Source organism: Squalius cephalus (genome assembly GCF_949319135.1).
Source record: "Squalius cephalus genome assembly, chromosome: 14".
Taxonomy (NCBI): Eukaryota; Metazoa; Chordata; class Actinopteri; order Cypriniformes; family Leuciscidae; genus Squalius; species Squalius cephalus.
This window is the reverse complement of record NC_137135.1, coordinates 15,024,782-15,051,214: the sequence shown is the minus strand read 5'-3', so window position 1 is coordinate 15,051,214 and position 26,433 is coordinate 15,024,782. Positions and strand designations below refer to the sequence as shown.

Below are 26,433 nucleotides of genomic sequence, written 5' to 3'. Positions count from 1 at the left end.
TAATACTAATTCAGTGATAGTACAATGTTTTTACAAAAATCCTTTATGTCTCTTAACTTTACTTTCTAAGAACAGTTTGATGAAATACAGCAAGGATTGGGTCAGTAGCCGCTGGTCTTCCTCTTGTCTGACCAGGGGATGTTACTCACACTGAACTCCCCTTAGGAGGTTCTGCTATTGATTCTCTAAGAGAGCAGTGTGTCAGTGCACAGGGCCACATTTCGGATCCTTCCCATGCCCTTTCATTGATCTGTTTGGGCGTATATTATGGACACAAGGAATAGATGGAGGGGTCATTTTGGTTTTTGAACATGGGGCACATTTAGACAAGACTGAAGCGGGATCAAAAGAGAAGGAAGATGACTAATGCCTTTGATGTTGATTGAAATATTTCAACTGCAAAATCAATTAGATGAGTCTTGAAGTTGTATATTAGTATGCATGCTGGGTTTTGATGTTTTGCTCAGAACAAAACTATAGAGACTCTAGCCAACCCTGAATATCCCACTAAAAAAAAAATTGTCAAGAAAGTATATTTATGAATTAGATGAAGAAAATACAGTTAGAAGAGTATCACAATATGATAATAGCACAACACAAAAATGTTGCCGAAAACCTCGCACATCTAAACTTCCTGGCTTCAGTGCTTTTCTTCAGCATAAAGAACATGTATTCCAATATCTGAATGATAGTACTTTTGAAACACATTAGTGTCACCTTTATAAGATGATTTCTAGCAGATTTGTGATTAAGTACATAGACTTCTCCTAGTCTATCATGCTTCTGTCCCAAAGGTTCTCTGTTGCAGATGAAATGTAGCAACACTGCAGAATCCTATGGCTAAAAATAGTCAGTTAAAAATGGTATTTGTGATGCATGTATTATATTAACAATTTTCTGTCACAGTGACAGAAAAAGAGAAAACTAATATATCAGGCAGCAGAAAGCAGAATTACACCGTTGTGCATCTGAAATCAGCTGGAAGGTGTTGCAAAGAGATTTGTCTGCGGTTTAGTATTAGATTCAGCAAAGCTTAAATTCAGAGAGAAGGTTAAGGTCATCTGCCACATTCGTGAAGAGACAATTTACCTTCTCGCATCTTTGATCTGATTTGCATACATATACAAGAAACAAGCAGCTCTTGATTTGTCTGTCAAGGATCCTGTTTAAATGCTGTGCCTACTCTAATGTGAAACCGCATTGCAATGTGTCAGGATTATAACAACTCAAATGAACAAATTGTATTTTAAACCCAGTTCATTTAATGATTAATTGCACATTCAAAACAAACAAAAAAATCCTCATATGCCCACAAGCGAAATCAAAAGTCTCAGCACAAATGTTCACAATGACAAACAGAAACAGCCTAATATTTCAGTCCGATCCTCCTGATGAATTTCAGCTGGGTTTGGATGAATGGTGAACGGTGTTTGGTGAATAATGTAGATCACATCACAAATTAAATGCATTGATATGAGCCATTACTCTGTATGAGTGAAATAACATGCATTGTCATCCGATACCGCAAGAACATACTCACTTGTGCTGTCTTAAGGTGCAGTCATAGGCGGATTAACCATATGGGCAATTGGGCAAGTGGCACCCAGGGGCACCACGTCCAGGGGGGCGCCACGCAAATATATTTTTTTTCTCTTTTAAAACAAGCGATTCATTCTCCAACGTATTTCTAGCCTAGGCCTATCCTTTCATCAGAACATTCTAAATTCCCTGAATGTTTTGTTGAAAGTTTTTTTTTTTTTTTTTGTGGACGCGCGATATATAGTGCCAGATTCACACTACTGCATGAGCACTACTGCCAAACGCACCATGCAGATCCTAGAGTGACACGGCAGGTTGACGACAGAACCCAACGTCAGACTGACGGCAGAACCCAACGTCAGATTGACGTCAACATCCGATTTTGGTTGGAAATGAAGTTGTAATAATAATAATAGTAGTAGTAATAATAACTGAATGTATTATTATGGGGGGGTTGGGGGGCACTCTAAGTGTCAGTGCCCAGGGGCACCAAAGAGTCTTAATCCGCCACTGGGTGCAGTCACATTAGCGAAATTTTGTATGGAAAAAAAAGGTCCATTGTCATTTGCGTATAGATGTATTAAGCACAGCTCACACAGAAGTCACTTTCAAACCAAGCAGTTTCTGTTGGTCAGTGCAGTAAATTTATGTGACCAACTCGAACAAAAGTGCAATCTGCTCCAGATCGTGCAGATTCCTATTGGAATGACTGGATTTCGCTTGTCAAGCAACGGTAAATGTGACCTCACCTTTAAACTCTTTAAACAAAGGGTAGATTTGAGGTAATACTCTCCATCAGCTGAACACAGTATTGGATGATGCAAGCCGCATTCACATACGAATCCTACAGTTCTCTGATGTGCATTTGAACGCCGTACAAAAGTGCTGTCCGTGCACTGACTTAAAAGGATAGTTCGGGATAGACACTGATTAAAGGGATAGTTCACCCAAAAATGAAAATTAGCCCATGATTTACTCACCCTCAAGTCATCCTATATGACATTCTTCTTTCAGACGGATACAATCGGAGTTATATTAAAAAATGTTTTGTCTCTTCCAAGCTTTATAATAGCAGTGAATGGCCGTTTCTGTTTTGAAGTCCATAAAAATGCATCCATTCATGATAAAAGTGCTCAACACGGCCTTCTGAAGTGAAGCGATACGTTTGTGTAAGAAAAATGTCCATATTTAAAACTTTATGAAGTAAAATAACTAGCGTCCGGCCAAACGAACATACAGATTCCACTTAAGTCTAAAGCGCAACTTGTGACGTCGGAAGTAGCGTAGTGCGTCATGGCGTAGCGTAAATATCAGCAGTACGTCGCATTACTTGCATAAGTTGCGCTTTACTCTTAAGTCGAATCTGTATGTTCGTTTGGCCGAATAAACTAGTTATTTTACTTTATAAAGTTTTAAATATGGATATTTTTCTTACACAAATGCATCGCTTCGCTTCAGAAGGCCTTTATTAACCCCTCGGAGCCGCGTGGAGCACTTTTATGATGGATAGATGCACTTTTATGATGGATAGATGCACTTTTATGATGGATAGATGCACTTTTATGATGGATAGATGCACTTTTATGGACTTCAAAACAGAAAATGCCATTCACTGCCATTATAAAGCTTGGAAGAGCCAGGACATTTTTTAATATAACTCCGATTGTATTTGTCTGAAAGAAGAATGTCATATACACCTAGGATGACTTGAGGGTGAGTAAATCATGGGCTAATTTTCATTTTTGGGTGAACTATCCCTTTAACAGGTAATACACACTTGTGATTCTTTTGTATATGTACAATCTGTTTTTATTATTTGAGAGGTTTGTCTAGACGCTGTGAAATTGGTTTAATGTCATTGTGCTTGGTAGAAAAACAGGACTGGTCCCTTTAGGAGTCACTGGAGGTTCACTGAATTGTTAATTGTGCATCTTGCTGCATGATTACACAGACGAGCCAATTAAGCCAGAGCAAAGAAGAATTATGATGTCATCTTATGCGCTGAGAGCTTTGTTGTGTTGCACACTAATAGGCTCAGTGAGCCTGCAGGAAATCATTTCAGAGCTGATATTTTTTCAAGAGCTCCGACTGCCACATGTACTTCCTCTCCGGGAAGCGCACTGGAATTTTAATCCTTCTGAAGTCCTGGATGCATTTCTCCAGCTCCTGCTCTGGGGTCATCTTCTCCTTGGCCGGTTTCCTCTTCCCTGCCATGGCGTCACGCGGCCCCGTGGTCCGCACACGAAGCAGGTCAGTTCTCCTGGGGATTGGGGTCGGACCCTTTTTCACCGGCCTGTCCAAAGTCTGGATGTTGGGCTGGCGGGTGACCGGACGCACGATGACCGTTTCCTGGGGAGAGCTGGCTTCTGATTGGGTCTCGGAACAGGAAGTGGAGAGCTCGTTGAAGGAAGTGCCGCTCTCACCCTCGCGCTCGCTCTTGTGACTCTTGCAGCAGCAGTCGCAGTGAGAAGAAGACCATCCGGATGGGCCACCTTAAAAACACAAAGCCACAAAACCCACAAAATGTCAACAGAGCATATATGAGCTAAAAATAAAAACAGCCAAAATGATAACAGAAGTCAAATTGGAAGTCATTTTGGAAGTCAGTGCAATTTTGCTGTAGGTATCAGATTGCAGAGTCCGATCAAGAATCAGGATGTGTGAAACCCGATAACAAAGGTGAAAGAACTGAAGTGAGCAAAGATATTCTTTATTTTTCCCTTTATGCAGTTCAACCAATACAGTTATTATAAATACCCCTCTAATGGCACAGATGTTTCTCATTTTACACAAGTCGATGCTCATGCCACCATTTAAGTAGCCCGTATAACACGCACCATTTACTCAAAAGAAATTAAACTCACAAACTTGCATAAAAAAGCATCATGTGCACTTCACACAGTGAAACACATTAAAATGTACGAGTGCAAGCTAGTCGCTTGGCAGTTTGACCTTATCACGTTGACCTTTTCAAAGACATAAAGAATCTGTATTTAAATCACCATTTGAACTATATGTATCGATTTGTTTTGTGTTTTGGACAAAGAACTTTGCTAAAACCACAAAGGACTAAGAAAAAGATAACAGTGTGCATGAACCCCTTTTGTTAACTGATGGACGTGCATGCATCAAAACAGCCTATGACTGCATAGAAATATCCAAAGATCAGCTTAGCTGAACAAAGGGACAGAACCCCTCCAACCCCCTTTTTGTTGGTTAAAACTCTCTTCACATCCTGATAGGAATCAATAATAGAAGTGTTCTAAATATTAAAACATGGACATATATATTCTGTGGAAGTCTCAGGACCAAAAAATGTTCATCCAATATTTGCATTCGGTCCGTTACGATGTGCTACCTGCCTGTCAACCTATGTATTTCCATACCTCCGCACACCTTGCTCGCACAGACATCACACATCATCAGTGCGTTCTGTAAGGTTATACACAATTTTAGACACACAGTCACTGAGAGCCATCAACAAACAGCAGCACCTTTTACAGTTCCTCCTGAACCAAAACAACAAGCTTATGTTGCGTTCACACCATGTCAGATGGCAACCCGTGACATTCATGCTCATGTCATCAGACTCGGATTTATAGTATGCATTTCTATGTCAAAACCATCAACGCTGAAATGAATCTGCAGCAGTCAAATGGTACAAGTAAGACCTCTGTACAAGAAAGTTGTTTACTTTCATTATTATTGTGATTTTATGTGCTTTGAGACATGAGGTAATTTAACGCCGTCTCTCGGGATGCTTTGCAGACTCTGCTGTACGCGTTCATGTGTTTTGAAGGAGGCGTGGCTTTGGAGACGCTCTCAAGGGAGGGTGGGATCTCATGCTTTCAAAGCTAGCTCGCTATTGCTAGCCTCTCTTAGCCTAACTTTAATGCTTGAGTGAGATAGAGGCGGAGAAGCTGAGCTTTAAAAACAGTATTAGAAAAACATGCTCCTCTTGAATTTCTGTTTAAAACAGTTTAAATAAATATCTGAAAGTCAAACATGTTCTCTTCTTCTTTGAAGCACTCTGAAAAACTTTGAATGGATGACATCTTGTTCACCTTCACTGGCAGACCGCAAACCAACCTCTAGCTATTCTGTTTCCTGGCAGGGCTGTATTGGCCCCATGTATCACCGCCCCTCGAGCCCAGGTGTCTCCTTCAGTTCACGGACACAAATCACCTCCCACTCCAGTGAAAAAACTCTGTGAACATGTTCGGGTCATATTTCAAGTCAAAATCAAAGCAAAAAATATATATTTTTTGTAATACATGTGCATCTGTGGCAAAGAAATATTAAAAAAAAATGAAAAACCTTTCATGTACGGTAATGATCATTTATATTATTTTGCATTATGATAATTTGCAATATGCTTAAAAATTTGACCTGGACATTACATTGAGAGACCACCCAAATCAAAGTATGTGCATAAGATTGCACATTTGTGTGCGTGTATAAAGAAAATGCTGCATTTTCTATGTGGTTTTGGGAACATATACCTATAGCTTGACAGAGGCTCGATAAAATAAGTCTGACTCTCCCAAGGGGTCACCATATCTCCATCTTCCTGTTATTGGTGTTTCTCTTTCTTTCACTCATGTATAAAATTTCCCCCCTTTTCCTATCAGCTTGACATACTATTAAAAAGAATGATCACCAATGAGACACTGTCTGCAAAGAGGGATGGTATTTTACATCTGAATATCATAATTAGCTAAACACGATTCTCAGAAGCAATAATTTGTGTTCATTGTATCTCCAAAGCAGCTAATTTATCCTGATTAATAACAAATTCATTCATCTGAGCTGCAAATACATTTTACAGAATGCAATAACAGGCTAATTGAAGGCAGTGTGATTGCTAGTGGCTTTCTAATGGGAATCCATGAATCTGACACCAGAATAAGCAGAACATTTCCCTGCATAACAATTAAACCAGGTTCGCCTCTTTCCCCTTGCATCCACTTCTGCTCTCTGTCCATCTCTCATCTTCACTTCTTTTTCCTGCAGCGTATGCAGGGTGAATAGAGAGGCTTTTATTGAAGGATTGCTGCAAAATGGATGGTGCAGCCTGATGGGACCACAAGTCAAGAACGGAGGCGAGCAACAATAACGCTGCCATAAAACTAGATAAGCTGGGTTGAAACTGCTCCCTAGCTTACTGTTGTCCTCATTTATATGAAAACTCACATTTCACAATTCCCAAACAGTCTGTAAAGATCTCGAGACATTGCATTCCACAATCGTTTCTTATTGGAATTACTGTAAGGGGTAAATATCAAATGGCCTTGGTCAGCAGGACATTAGGCTAATCTGGTGCTGTTTACCATTAATACTCACCAAGCTTATGGCTGCAGTATCTATCAGACAAGAAATTGATTGTATTTTGCAGTATCCACCCCATCCTCTGTCTTCTGATCTCCAACCGACTACAGAGAAGCACGCGGCTGCCTGGATCATATTGCAGACCCATTACGGTCGGGGCTTGTCTGCGGAGTTAAATCAGTTACCGTATGTGAGTGCATTCTCATGAATTACACAAGCTTGAGAGATGCATTTGGCACCGGGCTTGAGCAGAGACAATCTCATCACAAGGGGCATCCACCCACCGGTGTCTACCCACAATGCATTGTGTCTAAATGCCTGAGAGTGCTTCAGATCTGAATTCTCCTGAGCAGCGTGCCTGGTGTAATGTGTTTGCTAGCACTACAGCTCAGACAGCAATCCTAAAAATAGTGTGACGCACATCTATGCATTTCTAATTAACACTCCATCTTCTAATGCTGACATGAAGCAGCTGATGCTAATCATAGGGGCGGCAACTAATGTATTTGTGCTTATGACCTGCAGCTGTAATGCTTCCTGTGTTTGTGTGCATTAAAGTTTGGAGAGATGTTTAACTACTAAATACTGTGGTATTAATTATGGATTATGTCTGCTGGAAATCACAAGGCTTAAGAATACAAACCCATTATATCCGGTTCACATTAGATTTATTTAATAACTGCATTGTTTTCCCTTAACATCAATGGGATGTTAAAGATTTATCTTAAGTCTCCTGCTTCTCAGATTTTTCCTCTGAAGAAAAAGAGTAAAGTAATCGCACATCTCTTCTACTCAGCTGTCAGGTTTATGTTCTGTTTTATGGACTTTTAATTTGTACTTCCTATGTTAGTTGCCTGTGTCCTTTGTTCCCAATTTCCTGCCACTCATTTGTTTGTATGGCACCTACTCGGTATCCCCTATGTATTTAAGATCTGAGTTTGTTTCTGTTCATTGTGTGGTATTGTCTTTGTTTAACTGACAAAGCTGTTATGTTTGTTTTTGCCAGTGTATTTCTCCTGTGGAATTCCCTTATTTAAGTTTAAGCTCCAAAAGATCCTCATCTTCTCTTCCTCGAGATTAAAGAGGATTTAAACGGATCTGCTAGCCGTTTGCCTGATATGATCGCTTCCTTGAGGACCACACCAGAGATTTTTTTGGGACTTGCCTATCTAACTCACTACCCTGACAGCCCTCTCATTTCTTTTTTGGGGGGGTGAGGTGGAGGACGATATCCCAGTCCCACACAGTATTGGGGAAAGATACTTTTAAAAGTAATTTGATACAGTTTTTGCGTTACTCCCTAAAAAAGTAACTAATTCTGTTACTTAGTTACTTTTTATAGAAAGTAATGTGTTACGTTACTTTTGAGTTACTTTCTCACCTGGGTTGGGCTTGCTTGTTTGTTTTTTAATAACCAAAAAAAAAGTTATATTTTTGGCAAATGTAAAGGCTCTTTCAAACCAAAAGTGAAATAAGCCTCAGGCTGAAGGAAATGCAAAGTCAGTCAACAAATAGGAAAACAAAGTAACTTGCATTACTAATTTGAAAAAGTAACTCAGATATTTTGTTGTAAACTTAAAAGTAATGTGTTACTTTAGTTACTTGAAAAAAGTAATCTGATTACACCCAACGCTCACGTTACTTGTAATACGTAACACTGCCCAACACTGCTTGCATGCCACGGACCCCAAACCTGGGCCCACGCCCACCTCAGACCCTGAGCCCACACCAGCCACAAACTAGTGGTGGGAAAAACGAAGCTTTTCAAAGCTTCGAATCAATTGCTTCGCAAAATGATTCACTGTTTCGAAGCGTTCAAAATACCATACGCTGGTGATCCCTGCTGGTCAGAACAGTGAAAATGCAACAAAAAACTCAGGCCAAACATGCATAAAAACACCTTTTACACACCAATTGCAAATGTTTTATTGGAAGTAAAATCTATCAAATGCAATTAACTAATAATCTAATAAGATTAAATATCAAGGGTCTGTATAATATGTGTTCTTTTGTCAATTTTCAGGGCTTGTTTTTTTTTTTCCATGGACTGCTTAGCTAAACAGGCCAATAAGAGACTTATTAACTACAATTATTCCTTTTATTTATACAAATTTATAATTAAAATATCTAAAAATGTATAAAACTGATCAGAGATCAGGTAAAAACCAATTGTTCAATGGTTCGCCACTGGGGGGCGATCAGTGATTCATGGGTTCACAGAGATAATCGTCCAAAGGCACTGAACCATTTAAATTTCGAAACGTTTCAAAACAGTTATGACTTAATGAAGCCTTGTTTACTGAAATCATGTGACTTCACGTGCAGTTTGATACACGCTCTGAACCACTGATTCAAAACAAAAGATTCGTAAAGGTTTCGAAGCTTCATGAAGCAGTGTTTCGAAATCACCCATCACTACCCCAAACCTAGAGCCAGAGCCTGTGCCCACAGAAGTGGAGAGTTCCACCCTGGAGCCAGTGCCTGCAGCCTAGTTCGTCCCGGAGCCTGAGCCAGATTACCGGTCTGCCCTGAAGATAGTGCCAGCTACCACGTCCGTCCCAGAGGAGACATTCTGAAGCTGATTCCCACCATCACCTCACCCCTGAGGTTGAATTGTTCCATCGAATCCAAGTTAATGTTATGGACTCTATGATCCTGGGGTGCGTTTCCCAAAGTCAACTATGGTCGCAAGTTCTGTCGTTACCTCCCACTCTGCCAAAAATCCATTCTGTTCCTCGGCCCCGCCTCCACTGGAACCCTTCAGTCACTCGGCTCCTCCTTCAGTGGCTCCAGCCAACTGCTCGGATCCACCTTTGGCTTACAAGTCTCCAGCTCTGCCCCGGCGTGTCGATTCCCTAGCTTCACCTCAGTCCTCCGAGCCCCGGACTCCACCTCAGCCCATCATCCCTCGGGCTCCCTCATCCCGTTGGCTCCACCTTGGTCCACTGTTTCTCTGGCTTCGCCTCGGACTTCTGGGTCTCAGACAACGCCTCAACCCTCCACTCATATGGCTCGCTGGGCTCTTCTTTCCTTCGGTTTCACCATTGTCCACACTCCCACTCCCAGTCTGCCGAACCCCCAACTCCACCTCGGTCCTGTTGGATTACCTTCTTTGTTTCAATAAAGTTTAAGCTGGAAAAGATCCTCATCTACTCTTCCTTGCCTGCCTGCACCATCACATACGCATTGGAAAAGATCTCAATAGCTGTGTAATCAAAAGCCTAACATTTCAATGTAGATTCAACAATTTCTAAATAAATTCATCCAAGACCAATCTACCTGAGATGCAGCACTGGCCCAAGTTTCTGCCAAAAGTGATGTCCGGAGAGGATATTTATTTTTGACCCTGCAATTTTAAGTAAACCGTCAAAATATGAAGATATGAAAAAAACAGATTTATACGAGGGATGAACAAAACACTAAACTTGGTTAAGGTATTTATCTGACAAAATTAATTGGCAAAAGAATGCAATTAATACAGCTACAGGTTTTATTTTACTAACAAAAAAAATGCATAGAGAAAAAAAAACTCACAGGAAAAACATATATTGACCACAACAGAATCAGTTATTAATATATTGTTGGTTCTCTATGGGCTTTACACATGTTCATAATTTCTTTGTATGACACCCTGACCAAAACATTTTTTTATGTGTTGTTTAAAAAAAAAAAAAAAAAAAAAAAAAGGTTGCTAACAAGTGGCTAAATGGGACTAAAGAGGTTGTCTGGGACATTAAACTTCATCACACCACACAAGGCAACTCATTTACTCACTAGTCCAATTTTATAGCCTTGTTGTAAAACTATTTATTTCAATCTTTTCAATTTGTAGATTTTAAATAAAGACTGAAAGAGTTGTTGGAAGCTTAGTGATGGTGACGTTGAAGTCACGCGACCGTACTGTAGTTTATCATGAAGATTGTTATGATGAACAAAGCTTGTGAGAATCATAAACTTTTGTTGGTCACAGCTTATTTTCTACAATAATCCAAAAGCCAATGTAAAAATCCTATTGGTTTTTAGTCAAGGGAACCAGGGTGATGCTATTGACACTGCAGCACTCTATAGCCATAAGTCAACAGTTTGCTCATTTGTGTCAATTAGCCTATATTTCAACAAATGTATAAAAGATGTACTAATCAAATAACCTATAAAAGTGGGGCAATACAATTTTCTTTTAGGCTGTGAGGGTCAGCTTCAAATATAGGGTCTATCTACAAACAGCAAGGAAAAAATAAATATTCTGAGCTCTTGAAAAATGACTGAGTCAAGCCGTCCATTTTGGTATGCCAGGAAAGTCAACCAATCATACTCACCACGACCCTGCAGGCATTTCTGGATTTGAGCTATTTCTCTCAGCCTCGGTTTGCACAAAACAATGATAACCATCAATATTACTGAGATAGAAATAAAATTCCTTCTGCAGGTATTGGTCTCCCTGCACGCTCAGCTTTTGTGGCTCTGGCTTCGGATCATAAAAAAGACAAAAAATGAACCTCTTGATTTTCAACAGAATGGTTTGATATGGGAAATTAGGAAAAGAATCTCTCTGCACACTTAAGGTTCGTTAATGAGAATGAGACCGCTGATACCGATCCTGAATTCTGGAAGCCATGTGCTATATTCTATGAAAAACTGCAGATCAACGTTAAATCAACATCAATTCAGCATGTATGATGTTGATAAACTCAGTGGCCTTACTACAAGAGGTCTGTGTAAATATGCATCGTGCCCATGATTAAAGTCCCTCACTTATGGTTTTGAGCTTTGCCTGAGGTATGATAATGTTTATGTGCTTGTTAATATACAAAGTAGGCCAATTCTGTTCTTGCGGGGGAGCAGTCATAAGACTCATCTTTGCAGATGAGCTTGTATCTAAGAAACATAAACATTTTACTTGGAATGTTGAGAAACACTGAACAAAAAATTGGTGTAGAAACAATTTTCACTCATTAGTTAATCCCAATTAATTACAAAGAAATGGCAAGTAACAATTTAATTAAATGTGATTTTTTTAAGTAGAAAGACTAAAATAGTATTTTCTTGTACAATTAGCGTTTTCTTGTAAAACGTACTCCAATAATCTTTGTTTTATTTACAACTTCAAAAAACATATTTTTTAAATATTAAATATTTTTTCATAATGCTAATGAGGTGTACGAATGTAAAAACAGCTGACTGATTTGAAATGAGGCAGGGTGACAGAAGGGCCGAAAAGTTTTGTGCTTTTTTGCTTTTTTTTAGATTATCAACTTTCTTTAGTGTGTAATGTTGCTGTTTGAGCATGAAAAAGGGAGTTATTTTCTATATCAGTAAGAACTGTTTCTAAACTCCCTGAAACGCCTCGATTGTTATTTTGAGTTTTCTTCCGGGAACGATTATGTCACAATATCCCTCATTTAAATAATTCCCGACCAATAGATATATGCAAAATAAAGGGGGCGAGGCCTAGTTAGTATTGTGTTGAAACTGGCGGTTATGGTAAGGGGCGTGGCATTTCTCAAAGAGGTTGACCAATCACAACTCTCTGTTCCCCACCAATCAGAGCATACTGCATTTTTTCAGAAGGAGGGGCTTACCGGAACTAAACCGAGCATTGCAGACAGAATGGGAAGAGAGGTGCTGCAACAATGTAAAATATGTGAAAAATATTGTGTTTTGGGAACATTCAAGCATCAAAACCTAGTAGACCCAAAGAAAAAAATGAAATCAAGATTTTGAAAAAGGGCTTAATAGGTCACCCATTGTCCTAATCTAAGGACAAGTAATGTGAATCCCAGTCTCCAAGTCTGCACTCCAGAGGATTTGTGCTGGAAGATTACAGGCAATGTGACAATTTCATCCTCTGACTGATGTTGACACGAGCTGCAATCTCTTTCCTTTGTTAAAGGCGGCCATGCGCGTCTTTGGCAAAGAAGTGCCTGACAGACAGATTGGAGAGTCCAGATCATCTCAAATCAGTCATGATCCCTCTCGAAGAGCTGATGAGGTGGAATAAGACCATAGAAAGAGATGACAGACACCCTGTCATTATTACAGTGTTTCCTTTTGAGATGTGGAGAAAGAAAAATTCCACAGTGTCATAGAGAAGCACAGTGAAGGAGAGCAGGAATAATACTAAAGAAGAGCAACTGCTGTAAAAATTCACATTGTACACTGTAAAAAAATCTACTTTTTACAACAACAAAAAAATCTTGTCAGCTATGGTTGCAAGAATAATTATGTTTAAAAAAAAAAACAGTAAAAATGTAAACATTTAGAACATAAATTTGATTTGTCTTTCTTATACATTTAACATGATTTAACTGTAAAAATGACATGAAATGTCCGGTTAGCCTTCACTTTAGGGGGAGTAGAGGAGGATGCGTCCCCTAAAAACAATTTTGCTCACAAGTTGCGGCTGGTCATCAGTGTAAATGTACATTTTTGATCATTTTACCACTTATGATGTCATTTCTAGCGAGAAATTACAATTGTAGTCATTAAATATTCACTTAGTCTTCACCAAACTTCGCTCTATTTTGCTGTAGATCATTAAACCGTTACGCTGCCTCCGAAGTCTGTCCGAAATCAGTTTCGTGAGGTACCTTCGCGCACAAACGCTGCCTGCAAAGTCATTGCCTGATAGGGCAGCGAGGCAACTGCCAATGTTTTCGGGTGCAGACAATATGTCTGAATTCACAGTACTCATAAAAGTACCCGGATGATACTTCCGGCGAGATACTGAAGTGAGCATACGATGGACACTTTACTATCCCATGAGGCCACGGGAGAAGATTTATGAATGACAGTGAAGCATCGTAAGTGATGCTGGTAGGTCACACGATAATGACAACATGGTGAATGTAGTATGTCTGGCTTACATTCATACTACACATACTCATACTATACAGAACACACTTTTTTTAGCGTTTGCAAAGTATTCAATAGAATACTTTATTGTAGAGAGTATATGCCATTTTGGATGCAGCCAATATCTTACAGTATATCTTACATAGAATTTTTCCCCAAAATCACATATCAAAGCTTCAACCCTGTGCTCTTATAATTTCATAGTTTTCTTAAAGGGATAGTTCACCCAAAAATGAAAATTAGCCCGTGATTTACTCACCCTGAAGCCATCCTAGGCGTATGACATTCTTCTTTCAGATGAATGCTCTTTTGGCGCAAGTCGACTTTTGTACGCCCCTCTGGCTAGTTATTTTAGTCAATAAAGTTTTAAATATGAATATTTTTCTTACACAAATGCATCGCTTCGCTTCAGAAGGCCTTTATTAACCCCTCTGAGCCGCGTGGAGCACTTTTATCATGGATGGATAGGCTCTGATTGGACTTCCAAAATCCTATATATACTCATTGACTCCCATTATAAGGCTTGGAAGAGCCAGGACATTTTTTAATTTAACTCCGATTGTATTCATCTGAAAGAAGAATTCATATACACCTAGGATGGCTTCAGGGTGAGTAAATCATGGGCTAATTTTCATTTTTGGGTGAACTATCCCTTTAAGCGCAGAAATCTTTAACACAGTTGATATGGCTGGTTTTGCTGGGAAAACCACTTGCACTGCTTTCTCGCTCTTCTCCATTTACTTTCAATCTCAGGTGGGCCAAGTGACTCTTTCTGTACAGCAGCCTATAGATAGAGATAGGAACAGTCTATATTTGCCCCATTTCAACTCCCACAGTGGACACAGGATTTGTTTCTTGTGCCAATTCAAAAAAGTCTGTAAATAGTGTTCACAGGAATAATAGAAACTGCATATTCACATGAGGTTCTTCGAGGAAATGGCCAGAATGATCTCCCTCTATTACCATGGTTTATTTTGACAAGTTTAGTGGCTGTTTTCCCCTTACCTGTTGGGGCAGAGCGTGGGACTTTCTGATTTGCACCCCAATGTTCATTAATTAGCTGATTAGAGTATATAAGGGATCTGGGTTGCATTTGGAGTAGGCACGTCAACGAGCAGGCCATAACAGTTACCCCCACCCCACAGGGCCCACACTAATGTGTAATCTGCACTGGACTGGAAACAACTTGACAGGCCAAGTCGTGATGTTGGGTTACATTAAATGCAAAATTATATAGTGTGAGCTAAATTCTAGGTTTTGAATGTAGAGATAATTATGCGTGCAGAGTTAACTTCACAGGATGATTCTGCTTTATGATGCAAAAACATGCCATAGATCATCAGTATTCTTAGGCAACAGAGAAGGTGACCTTAAGAATAGATTTTTAATTGGAAAACTTTCAAGCTGGCTTGTGATGTAAATAATTAGCTATACAGTTTTGGTCCTTAATGATCAAAAGAATAAAACTCGTCCATTTGAAGAGGGATTGTTACTGATAATGATCAACTTTTTTCTAAGAAATTCATAAATTATTCTTATTGTGTTAACTTTCAGGAGAAGAAACAAGTATTGTTTTACATATTCTGGGCTGTTCGTCATTAATGTGCAACATGACAGAATTTTAAATATTTAGACTTCAGAGCCTTGAAATTTAGGGTCAAAATGCAAAACTGATGCAGGCAATAAAAACAGAGAGGGAAAAGTCAGTAAATGAGTTCCCGTCTAAATGCAGCTATGAAATGTGGCTATGTGTGAGATGAACTGCATGATTCTCATGCAATTTGTTTTTCTGCCTAACAGAATTCACTGTAACTGTGATCTTTGGCCTTTAATCACGACTATTAATTCATTCAAAGACAAAACTGAGCAGTTGGTACAAATAATAATAAAAAAATGTCAAGGACAACCTCCAGCACATTTTTAACTGTAAGAATGGGCTGCGATGTTAAGTGATGAAGTACACAAGAAAGAGGATGAGTGGGTAAGAGACAAAGAAAAATAAGCAAGCAAGAAGCTGTAAGGAAAAACTGAGAAAAGCAACCCTACTGACCGCAAATGATATGTTACCATACCAATCATTTGGGCAGTCTAAATTGGTCAAATGTGTCATGTGGTTGATGTTCTGAGAAGTAACAGCACAAATAAGGCAGTGAGGCCTGTAAAAAGCAACTGGTTCATTTACCAGGGGATTCAAGAGCAAACTAATTCAGAAGAGAGACAAGAATCTACCAATCATGCTGTAAACTGAACAGTGCAGGGTAAAGTGAAAATATGCAATTTCAACCATTTTTTGAAATGCATCTAACATTATAATTTTATCTTGTTAACAGAGTTATTTTAAATCCAACTTTAAATGCAACAAATATACAATGCACAATTGCCTAACACTGTGGTGGAAAACACATTCATAGTATTATTTATTTATTTTTTGTTTTAAACTTAAAATTATGTGATCATTGACCCACCCTCATGTGTCTCCACACTCATATGACTTTTTTTCTGTGGAAAATAATGTCAAACCTGAAAATTCATGATGATCACTAGCTGTCAAATTCATTTGTTTGGTTTATTAAAAGAAGTAATAGGTTAGGATTTAAAGCCAGGTCCCCTTTCATCTTAAATAAAAATTGTACTACTAGATTGTCACATCTTACCCTAATATAAAGTAACAACTAAGTAGATAAAAAGTGTTTGTTTTTTTCTTTTGTCATTTCTTATTTCGTTCTCATGTGGGCACCAAGTGAACCAGCACTCCTGTCCTCTCAATAAAATAATTTCATGACACCCCTGGCGAGTGGTGATTCTCTATTTTTGCTTAAATATACGAATGAGTCTGCACACGAAATAAGCATCACAGGAAATACCAACAAAAACAATCTATTTTATGTGAAGTTTAATGTGAGTATCTGGATTTTTAGGTGATATGTGTGATTATTTTTGTGAAAGATAATTTGCCCTTTGAGATTCTTAGTAATTCTGTGTTTGCTTGTAAATCTTTGAGAAAAACCATACAATCCTATCTGCCATAAAGTTCAGCAATGGTCTTATATATAAACATAAATGATTTCCCTGTAAATCAAGTATGCACACTTGAACTTGCCAATCAAGTGCTTTCCTAATGAAAACATAAAACGGAAAACTGTGTTACTTCATTTGTTACTTAATGATAAGTAACCTACAGTTGCTTTGTAATTTTTTTTGTCCACCAAGCCCAAGCAGAATTAAACGTTGTCTCAGACAGTATCAGTGTTTTATTCAAGAATGTATCAGTGTTTTCGAACAAATTGATTAAATGAATGATTCAATGACTCACTTGTAAGGACAGTCATTTGTTTCATTCCTGAATAATTCAGTGTATTTGACTGAATCGAATGAATAAATAATACAATGAATTAGTGAGCCACTCAGTCAGATGCTATATGAATTAAATATATTAAAAACATACATTTTCTCTATTATAATCAGTTTACAGATTACTTTAAAGTTGCAATGAAACGGAAGTAGCGATAGATTTTTTTACCACCATATTGTGATGTACTTTGATTACAGAATTACAGATTATGGATTACAGAAAAAGAAAAAATATAGGGCGGGGACTTGGTTCAATGCATTGGTTTTTGATAGGATGTTGATATGTGGGTTTTGCAATAAAAAGTGGATGAAGATGACTGTTAGCTTGCAGGGACGGGGTTGACTATAAATTGGAGAAGTCCTGCATACATCTGATATTTTGATTAAACATTACGAGGTAAAAAAAAGAAAGAAACATGCACAGATGTATAGTTCACAATAAGATCAATGTATTTATAAAATAAAACAGATAGGGTGAATTTACAATTCATGCTGATTTTAACTTCTTGTTTATTGAACTGTTGAGTAAAACCAATATCACATTTGCAATCATGCTGTCGGTCTGAATATCAGCGTGACTGTGGCGTAGATGTAGTAACGGTGATTTACAATTTAGCATGATGACTCATGCCTTTATTGTATATCTTGATTTGTCATAAGTTTTTCGATTATGTGTATGGGAGGGGCTGAATGCTGCAGTAATTATACTGATGACAGAGAACAAATCATTAAGCAGCCATATGTCCATTCGCCCCAAAAAATCTCGTGACTGTCCTCCAGAAGCTCTCCGTTCCATGCCCACTCTTTTTAGGTTTTCCAAGGGGACTCGTTTGGAATTAAGCACAAAGTGATTTTTAATTGGCCATATGCTTCAATATCTCTCTCATTTAAGACAAAAGCTAGTCAAATTAACTACTAATGAAGGCAGGCACTGGAGAACAATTATATCCAAAAGGTGCACATGTATTTAAATAAAGAGAGAGAAAAAGAGAGAGGAGGGGGGATGACATGACCATCTCTCTGGTAGATTACTGAAATATTCATATGCCACACTCTGTTCAAATTCCTGAGAGCTATACTTGAGGGAATTCTTCACATCTGCATTGGCTCAAAAGCTTCTCTCTCTCTCTCTCTCTCTCTCTCTCTCTCTCTCTCTCTCTCTCTCTCTCTCTTCTATCAATGTTCTTACTGGAAAAACTAAGTTCAGTCTACTAATACTTGAAGGGACGTGCATTTGTCACCTAAAGAATTGAGCACAATTTAGTTTGAGACAGATAATAGAATTGATCAGGATAGAATTGAACAAACTATGTACGCCGCCTAGTGGTTCCGGCTGAGAAACGTGTGAAAACTCACAGTGCTGGTAATGTTGTGCATCTTACTCAAATTCACTTTATCCAAAATGTTTTATTTATTAGGATTGTATAAATGGGAGCACTGTTATTTTTGCTTCTGATTGACCAGTCGTGGCATTCAGTGGGCAAACATTTCTGAATACTGTTGCCTTGGCTTTTGGCTTGCCTATGGGGACATTTAATATTCAACATTATTGATCTGCCTTACTTAAGGTGGACGACGCAATTTTCAACAAACTTTGTTGTATTATTTTCATTTTATCATTGTGAAGCTGCTTTGATACAATCTGTAGGCTATCGTAAAAGTCGCTATATAAATAAAGGTGACTTGACTTGACTATTGAAGAAAAAATAATTCGATTTTGCCTTTAATTAATCGATTATTGTTTATATAATTAATAATTTACAACAATCGATTATGATTAAGGATAAGGATAATGACCGACTGCCATTGTTGTTTGCTGTACTTACGGTAGAAGACATATTCCGTGTTGTTGGCCCAGTTTCTGTCCTCTGTGTGTCTGTTGTGAGGAGATGTGGTGAGTGATGAATTGCACGCGACGATGTGGAATCCGCTCTCCGCGAGCATATCAAACGCTCGCTCCAGATGGCGAAACTTCAGTGAAAACTGAGAAGTGTATCGCTCAGGTAACCTGTCAGGATCCCGGCTCTCGTTTAACGTGTCCCCAAAAACTTCTTTAGCCAGACCGACCCTTCCGCAAATAAAGATTTTGGGTATTCCTCGAGCTTTTGGATCAGCGTCCCTCCCGAGGGCGCACGAGCTCTTGTATCCCACCGTTATGAAGCCGTAGCACCTATCGCGCGCGTCCAGGTAAGATGCAGGGAACAGTCTTTGATCGCTTCCCAGGGACGCTTCGTCAAAATCATTGTGAATATAATCATCTGGTGTCAGGATTTTGACGAGCTCGGGCAGCTGGAAGAACTCAGCCTCCCGTTTCAGCCTCCCTTTCTCCGGGAAATAATCCGGCAGGACGACGTTCTTATCGCGGAGATAGTCCAACACATATCGAAACAGAAATCCGTCCCTGTCAATGAAGTAGCGTCCCTTGATGTCCTGCACGAGGTCGTTGGAAATGTCCTTTTTAGTGGAGAATAATTTCCCCAGCAGTGAGTTTGGCACGCTGGTGAGGGTGGCATGGCGTGTGTAATACACCTGTCCACCTACATTGAGCTCAATCACATCAGAAGAGCAACTCTGAGCACATCCACTGTCCTTGGGCGTTTGATAAGTCCTGCAATTTTCAATCAGGGCCATTTTGGCGTTGCACACTTCAAAAAATGCAAAAGCGAATATGCAAAAGTTTTTGATTTCTGTTTAGTGAGCAAAAAGTCAAGAGGAACATAACCTGCACACTCTTTAACAGACGTTCACAGTCCATTGTGTTATGTACAGCATCTCTGAGGACCTGCAGAGTGTTTATGAAAGTATAAATGTATCAAAATGACACAGTGAGACTGTTAGGCTTCTCCCTCTAACACGACTGGGCATCTATTGCCAGATTATAAATCTGAACACACATCTCCTGTTATTTATAATAATGTAGAAATAGAAGAGCTCTCACCCAAGGGAACCAATTGTGCAGCTCATGTAACCTCCAGCTGAGGATCCAAAAATAAGTTCTGCTTATAAAAAATGAAAAACCGCACCAACCAAGACAGCTTCAACTTCCTTCAGAAGAGTGCTTCTCTCTCATGAAATCTGGTCCGTCCGGAACAGTTAGTCTGCATGTACCTGGCTCCCACCCAGCGTTTCATTAAAAGGATCTCGAGTTGAAAAGGAGGGTGCGTTGGGAAGTTTGAGCATCCTTACTCTCCAGAGCATCAGCAGCGTAGTGCGAATGAATGCAGCGTGCTGAGAGAGGCTTTGGACGGGGGAGGGAGACCATTCTTAGGGAGATGAGCCTTACATCATCTTAAAGGAAAATGACAGCTGGAAAGATACAAGCATTGCACCCTTCTTCTCCAGATTCCCAAATATGCTCATGCAATTATTGTGCTAGATAAGAACATGAATTGGTAAGGCTGCACTGTACGTTTTCATCTCAGAACTTCATTGATTTATCAGAGCATTAGTAGTGGTTGAGCTCAAATCCCACAAGCCTTTCCAGAGATTAGCTTTGGGATGTTTTAGGGGACCTCAGTGTATGTTATGGTTTCAGGACCATGGACAGATCCCCACAAACTTGGTTCCAGTCATTTGAGCGTCATATGATATTCGATAGTGCATTGGCTGTATGTAATGTAGCTATATTTCTTGTCACTATTACAACTCAGCGAGATTTCAGTTTCTACCGGTTTTGCAAAATCCCCTCTGAATTTATATCCCAGATTTGAATGGCATTTTATTGACTTACCCTCACAATATAATGTGCACCCAGAGGATTCTTTGAGTTAGAGAACATGTTTCTTTAGGCATGCAAACCTTTGGCATTGTGTGCTGATCTTGTTTCAAGGAATTTGTGAGCTCAGCTTCACTGAGCGATGGCTTTGAGGCTGTGGTCACGCTTATCCTGCTAATTTTGTGTATTCTGCTGAAAAAGTGTTGCTAGGCACCGACAGGAGAAACTGTGAGTGGGATTCAGATGGCAAATGCTCTGATGTTTTCTTTTTATCTGCAATAATGTTTCATTATAAAGGACCCGCAAATTGATGCATTGATACGTACAGGAATACAGGCATGAACATAATGATATCTCTGAATTCGAGACGAAGTTTCTTCCCTCTTGGGGACTGCTAAAAATACTCAATTCTCAGATGACATGAATCATTTAACTATAGGCTGCCAGCATGTACTCTGTCTGTTTGATTTTATTTAGTCCTCGATTTTAAAGCAGGTAAGACTTGGCGCAAGATGACATGCAAAGTTGAAGACATGCCTGCAGCCACTGCCTTTAAAACACTTAAATAATGCAGGACAACTCTTAAGGTACCATCACTCTTTACTCATTCAGCCCTGTCTTGATGGCTATTTCCAATCACTGCAATGTGTATAAAATGTCAATTAAGAAATGCAATAAATCAAATACAAATCCACTGATTCATGTAAAGCTCAGATGTTGCATTACAGATAATCCATGTATAAACACATTATCTTTTCATTACTTGGATTACTGGTCAAACTGTGTGGTCTTCATCCATCCATAAGTATAACGCATACACTTCTCTGGAGGAGGGAGCCGTCATAGCTGTGCAGCAATCCATTGACCTAGATTTTTAGTATTCTCTGGATTTCAGCCACCCCTGCCTCAGAGAGGAGCCATTTATGTGGATTTGGATGTTTCTGCATGTGGAGGGCCTTCGTGCTTAATGGAAGCAGAAGAGTGCCATTATTGCAATTATTTCTTTTTCAGCTCCATGGTGTGCTTTTGAGAGTGAGGATTCGATCCTTTTTCTTGCGGTAAACATATTGTGATTTCTACCCATAGTTTCTAAAATAGAGTTATGTACACCTCCACCCATTTGACATGAAAATGGAAAGTTAACTTACAGACCACCCCATTTCTGTAAGTCCGCTGAAGGCAAGTTTGAAGAACCCAAGAGCAGCATTTATTCAAAACAAGATCAAACATAAAACAAAGGCATGAACTAAAAACATGAACATGAACGCTTACAAACAGTGGTTACACAAACAATAATGGGACATGGCAAACATGAGGGCATAAAAACACAAGACTAATGACAAGGGACATCTGTGAACATAATCAAGACAATCAACCAATGACAACATGACACATTCACTTGGGGAACATATGGCAGCATCACATGACTATAACGGGATCACATGACAGACATGAAACAAGAAGAACATGAAACAAAACCAAAACGTGACAATTTCCTACATCTGCTGTTTCTATGCATACCTACTAAGTTGTGTTATTTTAGCACCATAGAGATACAGTTTTATTAATATGTTGAACGTACTAAAAATGGAAAAGTTTTTCCTTTGCATTTTTGATATACAGACGACAACGTTGTCAAAACGATCCCTGTTAGCGTGAATCAGTTGGATCATCCGTGAACCCCCCTCCAAACTAAAAACGCTGCATTAATCATGCCATGCCAGTAGTTGGCGATGTCACTTTGCAAAGAAACACTACATGCCTATAAACTTACGTGCATAACCTCACCGTTTCACAAAATCGAAATCAAAAAGGTTTTGTTGGCCTAGTTTACACGAAGACGATAACAGTATCGTTTTCAAAAACTTGCACTTTGAAATCCGTTTTCAAATGTTTGCTTTTTCACGCCCCCAAAACGCTGTTGTCGTGTAAATGAATGGCCAAAAAAAAGTTTTTAGTTTTTAGTTGAAAATGGTGACGTGTAAACGGCTGCTTTGTATCCTGTTTTAAAAAGTTTACATTTTCAGGCCCCGGAACAGCTGTTGTCGTGTAAACAAAGGGCCAAAACGTTTCCCTTTTTAGTCAAAAACGATGTTGTGTAAATGGCCCCAAAGTGCAGTGGTAAGCATGTTTCTGCATTTGTAATGGATAAATACCTACAGTCTATGATAAATACTATAGGGTTGTGACGATACACTTAACTTATGAGATGAGACAATATACAATATTTGGTTCACGAGAATGAGACAAGATTATATTTAAACACTATTTTAAGAAATCATAAATGACTAAATAAATGACTGTAAAAGTGGTCTTTTATTCAACTGAAAGTCACGAAATGCAAAACAATCCAACTAATCATCTTGTAATGAATGTAATTCTGTGTATGAATTATCATATGCAAGTACTATAAAACAAGGGTCTTCAACAGGGGGTCCCCAGCGGTACTGCAGGGGGTCTGCCAATTAATGTTTGATCACAAATAATGTTTTTTTTTTTTATATAATTTTTTATTAAAACATCACAAAGTCAAATTTAAATAAGCACCCTGAAACAAAATCAAGACCACCCTCAGTTGATAATATAATAATTAGTATTATTATTTTAAATAATATAATATTATATTATTGGCGAAACAGATTTGGCAAACTGTCCATGTTTGCGCTCTGGAAAACGTGAAATGTTCCTATTTACAGAGTGTTTTTTGCAGTGACCATTTTTAAATCATTTTAATGCTAAAACGCTGTAAACCCCATAAAAAAAAAACAAGACATTAATTTTGAGAGACAAAGTTTATATCTATTAAATTTCTTGAAATCTACAAACACACAGAATAACTTTTTACAATGTGTCTCTTTCGCCTAAGGGGCCGTTGCCATGAAAAACGTTGAAGACCCCTGATAGATATATAGATATAAAAAGTCCCTTAAAACAGCTGTTTCTTTGTGACTTGGTCCTCTTCAGATCCCCCCACAATTTTTCTATAGGATTCAGGTCTGGGCTCTGGCTGGGCCATTCCAAAACTTTCATCTTTCTTTGCTGAAGCCATTCTTTTGTTGATTCAGATGAGTGTTTTGGGTCATTGTCATGCTGAAAGTTCTCTTCATTTTCAGCTTCCTAGCAGAAGCCAGAAGGTTATGTGCCAAAAATGACTATACTTGGAGCTATTCATGATTCCCTCTACCTTCACTAAAGCCCCTGCAGTTCCGGCTGAGTGAAAAGCAGCCTTAAAGCATGATACTGCCCCCACTAGACTTCACAGTGCATAGGTATGGTGTTCTTGTGCTAATGTGCGTAATGAGTTTTTGCTCAGTACTAAAGCTGCCAGAAAGAGCTGCAACTCATTTTATGTTGCTGTAGGCCTCTTGACAGCCTCCATGACCAGATTTCTCTTTGTCTTTTTTGGAGGGATAGCCTATACCGTTCTTGTTAATAACACTGTTGTGCCAAACTTTCTCCCCTTGTTGATCACTGTCTCCATTGTGTTCCATCTAATGCATGCAAGATGCAGCCAAGATGTCAGAAACATCTTACAAGAACAGCTGAGATTTATTTGGAGTTATCAGAATCGCTTCAGGTGAAGACAGGCACCCGTTTTCAAATGAGTGTAATGATTTGTTTATTCTGAACATGTATCCAATTATAAATTTATTTAATCAATTAAGTTGTTTTTTTATCTTTCTTCTGGTGTTCAGTGGCATTGCACAGGTTGTATTTTCAGTTGACTTAACTTAAAAAAAGTGAGGAAACCCGTTGCCTTAGAATCTTTAAGTAAATAAACTTCATGCATAATTGAAAAAATTAAGTTATGTGAACTTGACAATTCCAAGTTACTCTGGCATGTAAAATAAAATGTGTTGTTATTACTTTATAACAACATGTAAATAAAAAACTAAGTAACCACAACTTATTATGTGTACTTATAATTCACTGACTGATTTGATGTCATCTCATTGTATTAATTTCTTTGAGAGTCTTAACAAAAAATGTAGGCTATATAATTCTTTAAAAACAATACAGAATTTCTCAAAACAGTTTATTCCTCTTTCATAAACTGCAAAAACTTTTCTTTGAGAATATAGCATTTTAAATTGTTAATTTAATTACTATTACTTTCAATGTATTCAGAAAACAAAAAATAACTGGATTCAAAGCTACAACATTCCCCTTTGGCTAAGTGGAGAAAGCACTTTTTCACATTAAAACTCAAAAGGTTCTGCCGATGCTGTAAAATAAATACTGGTCACCTTCTACACACATTGAAATGTGTTCCTCAAACCCGCAGGGTAGTCTATAGGTGCAAAATATTTATATTTGTTTCATTTTTTTATGTAACAAAAACATATTTTTAACAGTGGTGTGTAGACTTTTTATATCCACTGTACATAATTTGGTGTTTATTTCAATAATTACTCTACTAGCAGCACTTTAGTTGAAGAGTCACATGATATTTTGAAGAGTCATTAAAGTGAACACCTGACCCTACTTTCATAGTGTAACCCAATGTAGATTCATTCAAAATTTTGAAATAAATTCTGTTTACATTTTATTTATTTATTTAAATGTGTAATTACTGACAGCACAGGTCATTGCTGAATTTTTGGTTGGCTGTTGACAATGAATTGCAGAACTGCCACATCAGAAAATATCTGGAATAATCATAACCTGGTTTGTCTGTTGTGACCATGCCATTTAAAGCACTGTTTGGAAATAGTATTGCATTCTCAGCTTACATTTGTTAATATTTATCCTGAACAACTTTACACTCTCTTTATCTAATTGATTTTTTGTATGTAAAAAACAAACCAATATTTCTAGGAAATTTAAGTATATGGACTAAATATTGCGAGAAGATGCATAAGACAATCTGATCAATAATAAATGCACAGAAACTAAATAAAGCTATAGGAAATTGTTCTTGAAACCAACTTTATTAATAGGCCTATAGTCATTTTACTTCTCATGACTGATCATTTATATGGGTCAACGACATGCACATTTTTGTGTCCAAGTGCATTTTTTCCTTTTAAAATAATTTTGTAAATGTATTCTTTATTCACTTTATTCTATAAAATTCAGTTTTAGTAGGTACATTTAAATAATACATATTATTTTGTTTTGTTATCTTCAATGGCAGGTGCTGCAACTGCCTGAACAAATGAACAGACTAAGCAAACTATTTCAAATTGTGTTTTAATAGGCTAATAAAAAAATAAAAAAATAAATACTATGGCATAATTTTATGTTTGAAACCTTTTTGATGCAAATTTCTGTTGAAATAATTGAAAAACGTTGTCCAGCAATTTGTATGGGTGGCACAACTGCAAACATGAGTTTTTTTTATTATTATGAATTGACAAAACAGTAAACATAATAATTCATCATCAGAGGATGCCAACTGATCTTTGAGGCAGTGAAAAGGTTTGTAGATCTCTCTCTCTCTCTCTCTCTCTCTCTCTCTCTCTCTCTCTCTCTCTCTCTCTCTATATATATATATATATATACACACATACAACTATTTGGTTGTACATGATAACATGAAACAACAACAACAACAACAACAACAAAAGTAATTGTTAGTCATTTAGTCATTGTTCATGACTAAAAAATATATGCATTACATCAGTATTGAACATATATTTGAAAAA

At 38.1% G+C, this 26,433-nt stretch overlaps 1 protein-coding gene across 1 annotated transcript; it reads right to left on the bottom strand.

Annotated features, from left to right (window-relative positions):
• Positions 1-1,256: 1,256 nt before the first annotated feature.
• On the bottom strand, positions 1,257-20,260 carry kctd16a (potassium channel tetramerization domain containing 16a). The gene is made up of 3 exons (XM_079892379.1): positions 20,009-20,260; positions 18,897-19,852; positions 1,257-4,031 (listed from the first exon to the last, which is right to left on the bottom strand). Exons 2-3 carry the CDS (start codon positions 19,699-19,701, stop codon positions 3,598-3,600), a joined length of 1,239 nt encoding a protein of 412 aa, XP_079748505.1. The 5' UTR covers positions 19,702-19,852; positions 20,009-20,260; the 3' UTR covers positions 1,257-3,597.
• Between the last annotated feature and the right edge of the window lie 6,173 nt (positions 20,261-26,433).

Excerpts from the sequence above, each read along its gene's own strand:
- kctd16a (XM_079892379.1), bottom strand. The coding sequence starts at position 19,701 with ATGGCCCTGATTGAAAATTGCAGGACTTATCAAACGCCCAAGGACAGT. Across the intron at positions 4,032-18,896 it reads CACGGAATATGTCTTCTACC|GTGGCCCATCCGGATGGTCT; the intron begins GTAAGTACAGCA and ends TGTGTTTTTAAG.